Below are 14,616 nucleotides of genomic sequence, written 5' to 3'. Positions count from 1 at the left end.
TGAGAAACAGAATTTAGTGAATGTAGAGTTCACAGCGTACGTAACGAACGTGATAATTAATAATGCAGTTATACTTAGAATGTTTTTGTAATACTAACCAATTAAAACAGTATTAATAAGAAGGGGAAGGGCAAATAATAAGGGTATAAAAATCAATGCACTGTATGTATCGGGGCTTAACTGGTGAGAAACCAGTTGAGTCCAACTCTGCAGACTTGTAAATAAAGCTTGTCGTGTCATCAGTTTTAAAGAGACTCATGTGTGAGAAGTTTTATTTCTGACAAATGGGGGCTAGTCTGGGATCTACACTCCGGCCGTGAGGGGAGGCGAGAAGAGGGACATCGGAGGCGGTGCACCCCGCTGAGTTCAGCGGCTCCTAGTCCCTTGCTCGTCGCTTCGGGCGGCTTGAGCGAGTGGTATCCGGACAGGGTGACACGACAAGACGGAGAGGAGAAGGGTGACGGTTCAATCCCCGGGAAGACACCGGTAAGTGACGACTTACGATTGTGGTGTGGGGATTGGGTAACAGGTGTAACGGGATACACCTGTTTGGATAAAAACCTAACGGAATAGATTAAGTATAGATCTTTTGTCGTGGTGTGAGGACCCTGTCGCGGGACTCTAGGATAGACCCCAGGGAAACCTCAGCGGTAACCGAAGGAGGGACAGCACCTCCGACGAAGTGCCGAGAAGAGAGGGGTCAACCCCAGGAAAACCTCAGCGGTAACCGAAGGAGGGACAGCACCTCCGACGAGGCGTCTGAGAAGAAGGGAGTAGGGTCCAGAACGAGAGGGTCCTCAGCAACGATAAACAGATCTAGGTGGGAAAATGGGAGGATCAAAATCTAAGGGCTCGTCTGAAAATTCAGGACAATTCCTGGGAGTACCCTTTGACAGCCCTTTGGGGAGAATGTTTGAAAATTGGGATAGTAAAAGATATCAGGACAAAAACAAGAAAAAGATGGTCCAATATTGTCTCCTTTGGTCAAAACAACCTATTAAAGGTTCCTCGGTCTGGTGGCCGAAATTTGGATCTGATGAGGATTGGGTTGGACAAGCATTAAACATATATGTAAATTCGAGACCAAAGGTGAATCAAGAAGAGTCAGCATATGCATTTTGTTGGGTTCCCTGGCCAGGATCCTTAACAGAATGTTTTAAATTGAGGGTAGCAGGAGAAAAGAAATGGGAACCTCTGGACAACCTTCCCCCTCCTTATATTCCCCCGGTGCCTACTGCGCCCGAGGAAAGCTTATTACCGGAGGGGAAAGGTGATGAATCTGATTGCCCCGAAGGGGGCCGGGAAAAAAAGGATGAATTAAGGGAGTCGGACCCTAAACTTCCACCGGTAAACCGACCCTGGACAAGATCCCAGACTGGTCCAGGACCATCAAAGTTTTCAATAAACCTAAATCCCCTGAGAGAAGTTCCTATGGGAGGACCGGGAGGGGGAACGGGATATGTGAATGTTCCCCTAACTAGTACAGAGGTGCGGGGATTTAAGAAAGAAATGAAAAAGTTATTGGAAGATCCTATAGGACTGGCTGAACAGCTTGACCAATTCTTGGGACCAAACACATATACGTGGGAAGAGATGCAGGCAATAATGGGAACATTATTTTCACCCCAGGAGAGGCAGATGATTCGACGGGCTGCCCTCCTCATGTGGGAATATGAACAACCTGGGGACCCTAGACCCCATGAACAAAAATATCCCTTAAATGAACCCAGGTGGGACAAACGAACACCCGAGGGATTGGCAAGTATGAGACAATATAGAGAGTGGACAATTAAAGGGATACGGGAGGCTGTGCCAAAGGGTCACAATTTTACCAAGGCATTTGGGAACCACCAGGGGAAAGACGAGTCCCCTACTGATTTTTTGGAGAGGGTGAGAAAGAATGTCCAACAGTATGCTGGTGTGGACCCTAGTACACCAATGGGTGAACAGCTTATTCGAATTGAATTTGTTTCCAAATCATGGCAAGACATTAGAAAGAAACTAGAAAAGGAGGAGGACTGGAGCGAAAAACCCCTAAGTGAACTGTTAAAAAAGGCACAAAAAGTATATGTGCAGAGAGAAGAAGAAGATCAAAAGAAGGCGACAAAGGTTATGGTACAGACTATCCGACAGATGAATGCTGAATCCAGAGGGGAAAGAAAACAAAACCTTCCTCTAAACAATCCAAGATATCCAAGAGAGGGAAGACCCCGGAGGTTCGTTAAGTGCTATTACTGCAATGAGGAAGGACACTTTAAGAGGGAATGCCCCCGATACAAGAGGGAATTGCGTGCCCTCGAACTTATGGAAGAAGATTAGGGGTGTCAGGGGTTCCAAATGTTAGGGACCAAATATAAGAGTGAACCCCTGGTAAAACTAAAAATTGGTCCCAAGGGAGAAGAGGTGGTGTTTATGGTGGACACAGGAGCGGAACAAAGTAGTGTAATAACTGTGCCAATCGGAACTGAGCCTATAAAAAGTAATTTGACAATTTCTGGGATAGAAGGGGCTCCCAGAATGGTATCAATAATTCCCCAAGTAACAGTGAAACTGGAAGAAAGAGAAGGGATACAAGACCTCTTGTTATTACCTTCGGCTGGATTTAACCTCCTAGGAAGGGACTTACAGGCTCTCCTAGGTTTGGGTGCTCTCCCTGTGGACGGAGAAGTGCGAGTCCACCTCTGCGCTTTAAAGGAAGAGGATGAACGGCAGATTGACGAGAGAGTCTGGTATAAGGAGGGAAATCAAGGAGGTCTGGACATCCCACCTTTACATGTCACATTAATACCAAGTCATCAGCCGGTAAGGAAACGTCAGTATCCTATTTCTTTGGAAGGGAGAAAAGGGCTACAGCCGGTAATTGAGACTTTAATACGAGACGGACTATTAGAAGAATGCATATCACCTTATAACACCCCTATACTCCCAGTAAAAAAGTCAGATGGATCCTATCGCCTAGTTCAGGATCTAAGAATTTTGAATGCTATTGTTCAGACCCGCCACCCAGTGGTGCCTAATCCCTATACTATTATGAGTCTGATTCCCCCAGACCATGAGTGGTTTAGTGTTATCGACTTGAAGGATGCCTTCTGGACGTGTCCATTAGAAGAGGAAAGTAGAGATATGTTTGCGTTTGAATGGGAAAATCCATGGACAGGTAGACGGAGACAGTTTCGGTGGACTGTATTGCCCCAAGGGTTCACTGAATCTCCAAACCTGTTTGGACAAATGCTAGAACAAATCCTGATGGACTATCCACAATCTGATGATTCCCAACTAATGCAGTATGTGGATGATTTACTATTATCAGGACCCAAGGAACAAGAAATGAGGGGAGAGACCATTAGACTCTTGAATTATCTGGGGAAAAAGGGTCTACGGGTGTCCAGGAACAAGTTACAGTTTGTTGAGAAAACTGTGATATATCTGGGACACCAGATAAGTAAAGGACAGAAACGGATTACCCCTGAACGAATTGCGGGAATCACTAGAATGCCTTTACCCCGTAATAAGAAGGAAATAAGACAATTCCTGGGACTCTTAGGATACTGTAGGTTATGGATAGAGGACTACTCAGCTTTGGTGAAGTTTATGTATGATAAACTGACAAATGAAAATGACTATCCATTGAAATGGACCCAGGAGGAGGAGGGATGGTTCGAGGACTTGAAACATTGCCTAACACGAGCCCCAGTACTCACTCTGCCCTCTTTAAAACAGCCCTTCCAGCTATTTGTCACTCATAACCAAGGAACAGCTGTGGGAGTTTTAACACAGGAAAAAGGCGGTCAGCGACACCCAGTGGCTTTCCTTTCCAAAATGATGGACCCAGTGTCTCGCGGATGGCCGACGTGTATCCAGGGAGTAGCGGCTGCTGCTCTGTTGGTAGAGGAAGCACGTAAACTTACTTTTGGAGGAAAGATGACTGTGTACACCTCCCATTCTGTGAGTGTTTTATTAACACAAACTGCCCATCGATGGCTGACTGATTCTCGCATATTAAAGTATGAAACCATTTTAATGGTTGGAGAAGATTTACAGTTTGCAAAAATTAATAGCTGCAACCCAGCTCAGTTTTTATACGGCAGTGAAACAGAGAAAGAGGTGGAGCATAACTGTGTCGAGTTGACAGATCTTCAGACCAAGACCCGAGAAGACTTTTGCGATACTCCGCTGGGAGAAGGATATGAATTCTACATTGACGGCTCTGCCAGATGTGTTGACGGAATGAGAAGAAATGGGTATCCTATAATAGAAGGAAATACTTGGAAGGTAGTAGAATCCACGAGACTACCCGGAAGCTGGTCAGCACAATCCTGTGAACTATATGCCTTGCAGAGAGCCCTCAGAATACTGGCAAAGAAAATTGGAACGATTTACACAGATTCCAAATACGCATACGGGGTAGTGCATACCTTTGGTAAGATCTGGAAGGAGCGTGGTCTAATTACATCAAGAGGAAAGGAATTGGCACACGAACAGATGATTACTCTGACTTTAGAAGCCTTAACATTACCCCAAGAAATAGCAGTGGTCTACATACCAAGCCATCAGAGGGGAGATAACCCGACAGCAATTGGAAACAGACTGGCTGATGAAGAAGCCAAAAGAGCAGCCATGCAACAAGAAGTCCGTTTGCTGACTTTAATCCCAATAAGGCAAGGCATAAAGACAGCTCCCATTTTCACTGCTAAGGAAGAAAAGAACATGGATCAGCTGGGCGCAAGCCAGTTACCTGATGGAACATGGAAAACACCAGATGGAAGAATGGTTCTAAATAAAGAAATAACTCGCAATATTTTAAAACACCTGCATCATCAGAGCCACTGGGGCACCCAAGCCTTATGTGACACAGTGCTTCGAGAATATGTGTGTAAGGGAATCTACACCTTGGCCCAACAAGAGGTGCAAAATTGTTACCTATGCACAAAAATTAATAAGAAGATAATGAGGACAGGGACCATGGGAGGTCAACCATTAGCCATACGCCCTTTTCAATGTATCCAGACCGACTTCACAGAGTTACCTCAAGTTCAAAGATGGAAATATCTGTTGGTGATAATAGATCACTTTACCCGATGGGTAGAAGCCTTCCCAACAATAAATACTACAGCCTCTACAGTAGCTCGCCTCCTCCTAGAGCAGATAATCCCCAGATATGGTATAATGGATTCTATAGACTCAGACAGGGGTCCACATTTTTCTTCAAAAATCCAGCAATTGATTTGTAATGCATTACAGGTCTCTTGGAAATTACATACCCCTTGGCATCCACAAAGCTCAGGGAAGGTTGAACGTATGAATGGAACACTAAAAATCCAATTGACAAAGTTAATGATGGAAACTAAAATGCCTTGGATAAAGTGTCTGCCCCTGGCCTTATTGAGAATTCGTACTGCCCCACGAAAAGATGTAGGGCTGTCCCCTTATGAAATGATGTTTGGGCTTCCCTTCTGGAGTACAGTTGAGGGGTGTCCCACCTTGGGGGAAGGGGATATATTTGTTAGGAACTATTTACAGGCACTGTCACGCTCTCTTACAGATTTACGAAAGAGAGGACTATTGGCACAAACACCGCCTCTAGACTTTTCTTTACACAAAGTGGAACCAGGAGACTGGATTCTCATCAAGACCTGGAAGACTGAAAAACTCCAGCCCCAGTGGGAAGGTCCATACCAAGTTCTCTTAACTACAGAAGCTGCAGCACGAACAAGAGAGAAGGGGTGGACACACGCATCCAGATTTAAGTAACCTGTAGAGGCGCCTCAGGACCCTGATACGAACTCAGATTGGACGTATTCCTGGAGAAAAACCTCTTACCTTACGATTTCGCAAAAAGACTTAATTCACAATGTTATTGTTATGTTCTTTGAATTTTCTTAGTTTGCCTATGTCTTTATCAGGTGTGAAATGTAAGAAATGCAGAGATACAGTGGTCCTCTTTCAGGACCACATTTGGGGAAGAAAGGAAGGTAATTTCATTTCCCATACCTCAGTTCCTGAGAAATGCTGGGCAGAAAATACCACCCAACATCCATATACCCCTTGTGTGGAAAAAGAAGGAAATAATATGGGTCATTATATACAGATTCCTAATACCACTCCTTTCCCTCTTAACGGTTGGAAAGGTGACTCAAGCCCACCATGCCCTGATGGACTCTGGTTTTGCATACACCAACGTACTATTCCAATGAAAAGTTACACTCCACACTCGAAATTGCCTGTCCCTTTAAGACAGCCGGACTTAGTTCGAGTCCATCCAAATAACCATGTAAGTTTCGGTAATGCAATTGGGGGCGATAACCTTTTTGTAGATCTGGCAACTAAAATTGCAGGAACTTTTAATGTAACCAATTGTTGGGTCTGCGGGGGTCCACGGATGTCAGAACAATGGCCTTGGTGGGGGGAACCCCTCAATTCATTGACCATGATTTCCCGGATTTGGACAACTAACCGAACGAGATCAAGAGAAACCTGGTCTCTCTCTAACGTCCCCTCTGGTTTTTATTGTCTCTCACGAGCCGGCAAATACCCAGTAGGAGAAAGTCCCTGCAAGGCTGTATGGATTCGCATTTCGCCTGGTGTTTTCACTTGGTTTCCTAAACCTCAGACTTGGTTCTTATCCACTGTTTTTAAAACTAATTGCCTACCCCTGTCTAATAGCAGTATTCAGTTTTGGAATTGTACCACTTCCACCATCACAGGACCATACCAATCAAATCCCGTTCTTAAAAGAGTTTGGGAAAGTGGGTATGGAGTATCCCCAAATGGATTATTCTGGGTATGCTTATACTCGTCTTCCCTCACAGTGGAGTGGAACTTGTTTCCTAGGAATAATCCGCCCAGAATTTTTCCTTCTACCCCACGATCACGGTCATAAATTAGGCGTGAAGGTCTTTGATACATTACATCGTCAACCCGCTCTACCACGGTACATTTGGGACAATGGGGAGATGATTGGCCTCCAGAACGCATAATTCAATATTATGGTCCCGCTACATGGGCTCAAGATGGATCCTGGGGTTATCGTACTCCTATATATATGTTAAATCATATAATTCGCTTACAAGCAGTCCTTGAAATTGTTACAAATCAAACAGCTATAGCCCTGCAATTACTTGCATCCCAGCAAGGTCAAATGCGCTCTGCTATATATCAGAACCGTCTAGCCCTAGACTATCTCCTAGCCACGGAAGGAGGTGTATGTGGCAAGCTTAATTTGACTAACTGCTGCTTACAGATTGATGATAATGGAAAAGCCGTTCGTAAAATCGCTGATAATATTCGTACATTGTCCCATGTACCGGTTCAAACCTGGCATCCTTTCCCACAATTTAATTGGATGGACAAATGGTTTGGAGGAACCTGGTGGCGTACCTTCTTGTGGGTCATCGGAGGTATTTTATTCCTCCTACTTATTTTGCCCTGTATTATTCCCTGTCTACGCAGCCTGGTGATTTCCATGGTCGAACAAGCTATGCAACCAGGGGGAATGGGAGACCCTGTAAGACTTTTATTTCAGCGTGAGATTAATGTATCATAAAACATTTCTCTTCCCTAGCTTAGAATCCCCATTCATATCTATACATATATTCAACACATTTTAAAGAGAGAAAGGGGTGGATTGTTATATAGAGAATTTAGGTTAAAAAGACTTAAGTTAAAATGTGATGATTAATCATAAACAGGGAAGCCAGAACGGACAGAGAGTTTACTAGCAGTCAAGGACAGAAGGAGCTGCTGAATATGTTTTTTTAAACCTATCTTTTCATGGTCATAGTGAGAGACATGCAGGAGACAAAGGATTGATAAGAAGTGTGAGAAACAGAATTTAGTGAATGTAGAGTTCACAGCGTACGTAACGAACGTGATAATTAATAATGCAGTTATACTTAGAATGTTTTTGTAATACTAACCAATTAAAACAGTATTAATAAGAAGGGGAAGGGCAAATAATAAGGGTATAAAAATCAATGCACTGTATGTATCGGGGCTTAACTGGTGAGAAACCAGTTGAGTCCAACTCTGCAGACTTGTAAATAAAGCTTGTCGTGTCATCAGTTTTAAAGAGACTCATGTGTGAGAAGTTTTATTTCTGACAATGACCAGCAAACATATTACACAAGAGAGTGAGTAAAAATAGCATAAGAGTTTAATTGGGTTATGTCTGACGATCCTCAGTGGAATTTTCCACTTTATTATAAATGTTTGTGAATCCACTCACCACACACACGGGCAGTTGGAACGTTTGGCAACACATAGGCGCCTCACCGGGAGAATGGGATATCCTGCAATTTATTACATAGCATGCATTTACTTTCCCTTACTTGCAGCGGTTGGTATTCCTGGTAAGATATCGGAAATGGTTGCTCTACACGTTGCACCTGTCGCGTTGAGATCCAGTTCGACTGCCGCCTGACCTGATGAGTATCTCCAGAATGATCAGGGTTCTACCGTCCGATATTTGGGCTACATATTATCTATTATTTGATGTCGGAATATTTTGTCGATTGCATCAATTAGTTTAGTGCTGATATTTACCTTGTTCCATTATTTTAAGTTGCTCTTCATTGTTGGTCTGAGTTTGAATGGATAAAGTCATGTGAAAAATCACGGCTACGATGACACGTTCCCTCCCGCTCGTTCAATGCTTATATCGGCCACTCAGCCCATTTCTATTCTATCCAATAAATGAGAACCCTTTCTTATAAATGTTCAGTTTCAAGACAAGGTGAAAATTCTCCCTGACGCTGTTCTTTCTTCCAGCAGTTTTGTTTTAACCTCTCTGGTTGCACACGACAAATGATCTTTCTGCCCCTATTTTGGTCCGCTCTCCGTGCTTCTTCAGCGTTGTCGCTTTAATGAGGGGCCGAGCCTCGATCAGCTGCTCAGCAGGCGAAGGCGCTGGACAGTTCCTGGCGCGGTTGTCCTCTGAGTCAAGCGCGGCGGCGGAGCCCGAAATTCCAGCCTCCAATTCTAAGCCAGCCAGACCCAGCCGGGCATGAAAGGAAGGAGCATTCTAAGGCACCTCAAACCTGGCGCACTTGAACTAATTATTTTTTCTCTCTTTCCCTTTTTCCCCCAGTTAATTTAATCGCGATTGTGATTCTCTCTCGGGGAAAGTGCGGACTCTCCAAATGCATCACTCGCTACCTGGTGGGAATGGCAGGAGCTGATTTAATTGGGGTGGTCTTCGGTGTTGTAATGGATCAGGTTAACAACATCTATGTTTATGTCGCCTCTTTACTCCGAACTCCGATTTGCGCCACCGTGCATGTTCTGAGGATTGCCACCATGGACTGTTCCGTTTGGCTGACGGTCGCTTTCACGTTTGATCGCTGGATCGCCATTTGCAGCCAAAAGCTGCGGGAACGATTTTGCACGGCGAGAACAGCGACTGTGGTGACAGTCACTGTGGGGATATGCTGCTGTGCGAGGTGCCTTCCATATTATTTTGCAGTGGAGCCTTACAGCATCATTAACCACGTGCCGTGGCGCTGCGTCTTGAAGGCCGAATATTTCACTGATTCCTTTTGGAAAGGATACCAGTTGTTTAACAGTATCGTCACTCCCTTGTTGCCAATCGGTTTAATGGTATTGTTCAATGCTTTAACAGTCAGTCGTATTTTAGCCGCAAACCGAGCCCGTCGGGAATTCCAGAAGGACAGGGGCAATCAGAGAGATACGGAGGTGGAGAATCGGAAAAAGTCGATGATTCTCTTGTTCGCTCTATCAGCCAACTTTATTTTATTGTGGATACCCTTTGTCGCATATACCACCAGATGGCAGGTTCAAAATTATTCTTACACAGACAGATATTTGAACACGCCGCCATATATCCTGCAACAATTTGGGTTCATGTTACAATTTCTCTGCACCTGCACCAACTCGTGCATCTATACACTGTCACAGAGGAAATTCAGAGAGGAGCTAAAGAACGGAGGGAAATCTCTCTCCACATTATGTGGACAGCTGTGTAATAAAATGCACATCTAATTGCAACATTGGTTGAGAGGTAATGATTTTTTTTAAAACCATGATCGGAAATGCAATGGACAAGGAGGGGACTCTCAGCTCTTGCACCGAGATCTGGACCAGCTGAGATAATGGGCTGTAGAATGGCAGGTGGAATTCAATGCGTACAAGAATGAGATATTGCACTTTGGCAGGACTATCCTGGGTAAGACCTTGGCAATAAACGGTACGGACTGTGGTAGTATGGAGTGATCTGGGAATACAAATAGATAGTTCCTTGAAAATGGCAGCACCGGTAGATTGGGGCTGAGAGAAAGCCTTTGGCACATTGTCCTTTGTAAATCAAAGTATTGAGTACAGGAGTTGAAGTTATGTTGAAGTTTTATGAGGCATTGTTCAGGTCAAATTTGGGCCATTGTGTGAAATTTTGTTACCTACCTGGATGAATGGCAGCAATAAGATTGAAAGAATGCAAAGAAAAAAAATACAAGGCTATGGCTGGGGCTTGAGGAACTAATTAATAGGAAAAGTTTCAATAGGTTCAGACTTTATTCCCTGCAATGTTGAAGAAGGTTGGAAGATTTGATAGAAATATTCAAAATTAAGAGAGGTAGAGATATATTACATACATAAATGGCTTTATTCACTGAGGTTAGGTAAGACAAGGGTTAGGGCTAAAAGGTGTGATGTTTATGGGAATGATAAGGGGAACTTCTTTCTGTTCCTTCCGTCCAGCCTCTTCCTTTTCTACACTCAACAACAATGACTGGACTGGGAATGAGAAAATCTGTATTAACTAACAAGTACCTTTATTGATACAGTTAACATCAAGCATGAGCCATATAAAACTTAGCATCTGTTTACATAAAACAAAGACTAGAAAAGATAATCCCCAAGAATATGAGTCTTCACTGGCCAAATATTTCACTTTATCCATTTTAATCATTCACTTCAGTGTCTTGCCAAAGAAACCTGCCCTCTTAGGGTTCTCCAGATGATAACCTCTTTATTTCCGGTCACCACAGAGTTCCTTTTTGTTTCCCTTATTTCAAGTGAAACATTAGACAGCCAGTCCTCTCCTCTTGCATGAACCACAAGGGTTTTGACCACGCTGAACTAAGCAATCACAACCCATCTTCCAAATGAGGTTTTCCACAAGCTTGCCAGCTTGTCCTGTTCCAGTCTCAGCTGCTGCTGCTGACTGTAAAACTGTAGAACTGATCTGTGTGTGTGTGTGTGTGTGTGTGTCTCTCTCTCTCACTTTCTCTCTCTCAGAGAGAAAGCCAGTTTTTCTCTCTGCTTGCAAAATCACATGACCCTCTTAGTTCCCCTCCAGACAATCTGTGGCTTTGACAAGTCCTTTCATATGTTGCCTTTTTGTAAACAACAATCCATTAGTTAAGTCTCTTGGCAATTTTCCAAAGCTTTTACAAAGGCTGTTGGCCCTGACATGTCCAGCATGAGCAGAGCTCCAATATTTGAAATAAGATCTGTTTTAAAGTGCTTGTATGTGACCTACATAAAAAACATGCCCCAAATAATCTCCCAAAATCATATCTATATTCTGTCAGACTTTCCCCATTCAAAGGAATTTTAACTCTAGAACTACAATTCAGATATAACAAAACTGTTTTTAAAATCACTAAAGAGATAACAACACAATATATATATAACATGTTAGAATGAAGTAACCAAATGTTGAGAGTATATACATCTATACATTATCAATTTTAACATCTTGACAAACAATCTGCTCTCACATTATTTGTTCCTCTAATATGATCAATTTGCAGATTATATTCTTGTAATATTAAACTCCAGTTTAACAATCTTCTGTTTTTATTCTTGATTTTATTCAAAAACACCAGAGGATTGTGGTCAGTAAATATCACAATTGGTTGACGAGAGGTACCAAGATATACATCAAAATTCTGCAGAGCAAGTATTATAGACAAAACTTCTTTCTTAATAGTGGAATAGTTCCTTTGATGAACATTGAATTTTTTGGAAAAGTAGGTAACTGGATGGTCAATTTCATTATGTTTTTGTAATAAAACTGCACCTACTGATCCCTCACTGGCATCCACTGCTAAAGAAAATGGTCTGTCAAAATCAGGAGATTTTAACACAGAGTAATGGCAGAGCATCTAATTTAAATTAACAGTTAAGTTTGCTTTGGAAAAACTTGCAAATAATTTGTCCAATTCCCTTAGATGTTCTTCCCAGGTGTCACTTTTTGTAACCAAGTCATCAATATAAGCATCTGTATGAGTTAACCCTTGGATTACTGAATTAATCACCATTTGGAATGTTGCAGGGGCATTTCCATGCCAAAAAATAACACATTATACTCATATAAACCGGATGGAGTTACAAAAGCTGAAATATTCATTCCTCTCTCAGTTAGAGGCATACACCAGTAACCCTTCAACAAATCCAACTTAGTAAGAAATTTAGCTTTCCTAATTTTATCAATACAGTCATCTATTCTCAGAATAGGATAGGCATGTTTTAGTTACTGAATTAAACTTCCTGTAATCTGTACAAAACCAACAGTTCCATCTGGTTTCAGTACCTGAATACAAGGAAAACTCCAATCTGAGTATGAAAGTCTAATAATATCATTTCTCAACATATATTTCACCTCCTGATCCATGATTTCACTCTTCTGAATATTTATTCTACATGGGTGTTGTTTTATGGGACTTGCCTTTCCCATGTCCACATCATGATAAATCTCTGATGTCCTTTTTGGCATATTAGGAAGCAAATTTGTATATCTCAAATGTAATTATTTCAACTGCATCTGTTCTTGAGGCTTAAGATGGCCTAACTTTTCCTCCAAATTTTCCAAAATTGCTGAGTTAGATGGGCACACAAGAACCATGGTTTCTTTAAGGTTACCCTCACGAGATTCTGTTTCTATAATCTTATGATCCATAACTTCCTCAACCCTTTCAACCTCTGATACAGATTGTTCTCCACTACCCATATCCTCATAATAAGGTTTCAACATATTTATGTGACAAACCCTGAGTTTTATTCCTTCGATCTGGAGTGTTAACAACCTAGTTAACATAATTCAGTTTTTATTTAACTACATACGGTCCAAAAAATTTAGCTCCCAAAGGATTGTCATGTGTTGGAAACAAAATTAAAACGTTACTTCCTCTCTTAAAATTCTTCACTTGAGCGTTCCTCAAATAAACACTTCATTTTTACCCTGAGCCATTTCTAAATTCTCTTGAGCCAAAGTCTAGACATTTTGTAAGCTATCTTTAAATTTAGAAACCTAATCCAGCAAGTCCAATTGCACATCCTCATTAGACCATTGTTCTTTTATCAACATCAAAGGCCAGATGTCCAAACAAAATTTCAAAAGGGCTGAAACCAAATGAATCCTGCACAACCTCCCTTACTGCAAATAACAATTAATGATTACCTTCATCCCAATCTTTTCCATTCTCCAGACAATTAATCCTCATCATATTTTTAAGAGTAGAATGAAATCTTTCCAAAGCTCCCTGAGTTTCAGGATGGTATGCAGATGTAGTGATCTGTTTTATTTCCAACTCATAAATCAACTGCTGAAACAACCCCGACATAAAGTTAGATCCTTCATCACTCTGGATCACTTTAGGTAATCCAAAAACTGAAAAATCCTTCCATATCCTTCACTACCATTTTGGCTTTAATATTCCTTAATGGTATAGCCTCTGGAATACTTGACGCTGTACAAATAATTGTTATTGAGTACTGATTCCCAGACTTAGTTTTCGGCAGGGGACCTACATAATCCACAATAACCCTAGTGAAAGGTTCCTCTGCACAGGTATAGGTTGTAATGGAGCTACTAGAGGACCCTGGTTAGGTTTCCCCACAACCTGACAAAAGTGACATGTCTGGCACCAATTTAGAACATCCTTCCTCAAACCAGGTCAGAAAAATTGTCTCAAAATCTTATTCATGGTTTTCTTTACACCAAGAAAGGCTGATTTGATCATCTCAAAACTGACCCAACTTTATCCTCTGCAAAACCATTTCCCAACAAAAACGAGACACCCAGGGGGGTGCGTGGCAAGATGGCGTAGGGAACAGACGTGCCTTCCAGACCTCTCCTGACTCTGATTTATTGTTTTGTCTTTAAGTGCCCGTTAAAGTTCTTTTAAAAGTTTATAAATAATAAGAGGTGTTGGATTAGTGCCTAATGGTTTATATGCAAAAAAAGGGTAAAAGAAAACATCAACAGACTGTTAAAAAACTACATTTTCCAAAATTGTCTGAGCCTACTTGTTTACAAGAAGCCAGGACTCAGCGTAGAATGGATCCAGAGGAAGTCGTACAGAGTTCGGCATTGAAACTCCATTTTAAGCCGGTGAGGCTCTCTGAAGGTCGCACTCAACAGCTTTCAGAACAAAGGGCTGGACGGGTGCCAGTATTTTACACAACGGCCACTGTGAGTGCTGTTACTGAGACTTTGACAGTTGAATCAGTTGGGGCGCCACCAGCTGGAGAGTTAAAGAGCTGTCATTCGACTGCTACAGTGGTGGCGCTGCAAAATGCATCTTCAATTACAACGGTTTTTCCAGACATCGATTCAGTGAAGATGATTAAAGAGATTTGGCTTAAAGATAACCCTGA

The 14,616-nt window shown here is 42.2% G+C and overlaps 1 protein-coding gene across 1 annotated transcript; it reads left to right on the top strand.

The window, feature by feature from the left end:
- The first annotated feature begins 8,861 nt into the window (after nt 1-8,861).
- On the top strand, nt 8,862-10,042 carry LOC138750707 (probable G-protein coupled receptor 139). Its single transcript, XM_069912776.1, has 2 exons — nt 8,862-8,994; nt 9,086-10,042. The coding sequence occupies exons 1-2, from the start codon at nt 8,862-8,864 to the stop codon at nt 9,994-9,996; spliced, it is 1,044 nt and encodes a 347-aa protein (XP_069768877.1). The 3' UTR covers nt 9,997-10,042.
- Nucleotides 10,043-14,616: the final 4,574 nt, after the last annotated feature.

Source organism: Narcine bancroftii, unplaced genomic scaffold (assembly GCF_036971445.1).
Source record: "Narcine bancroftii isolate sNarBan1 unplaced genomic scaffold, sNarBan1.hap1 Scaffold_235, whole genome shotgun sequence".
NCBI classification, from domain to species: domain Eukaryota; kingdom Metazoa; phylum Chordata; class Chondrichthyes; order Torpediniformes; family Narcinidae; genus Narcine; species Narcine bancroftii.
The sequence above is the reverse complement of the archived record's forward strand: the minus strand, read 5'-3'. Positions and strand labels throughout refer to the sequence as shown.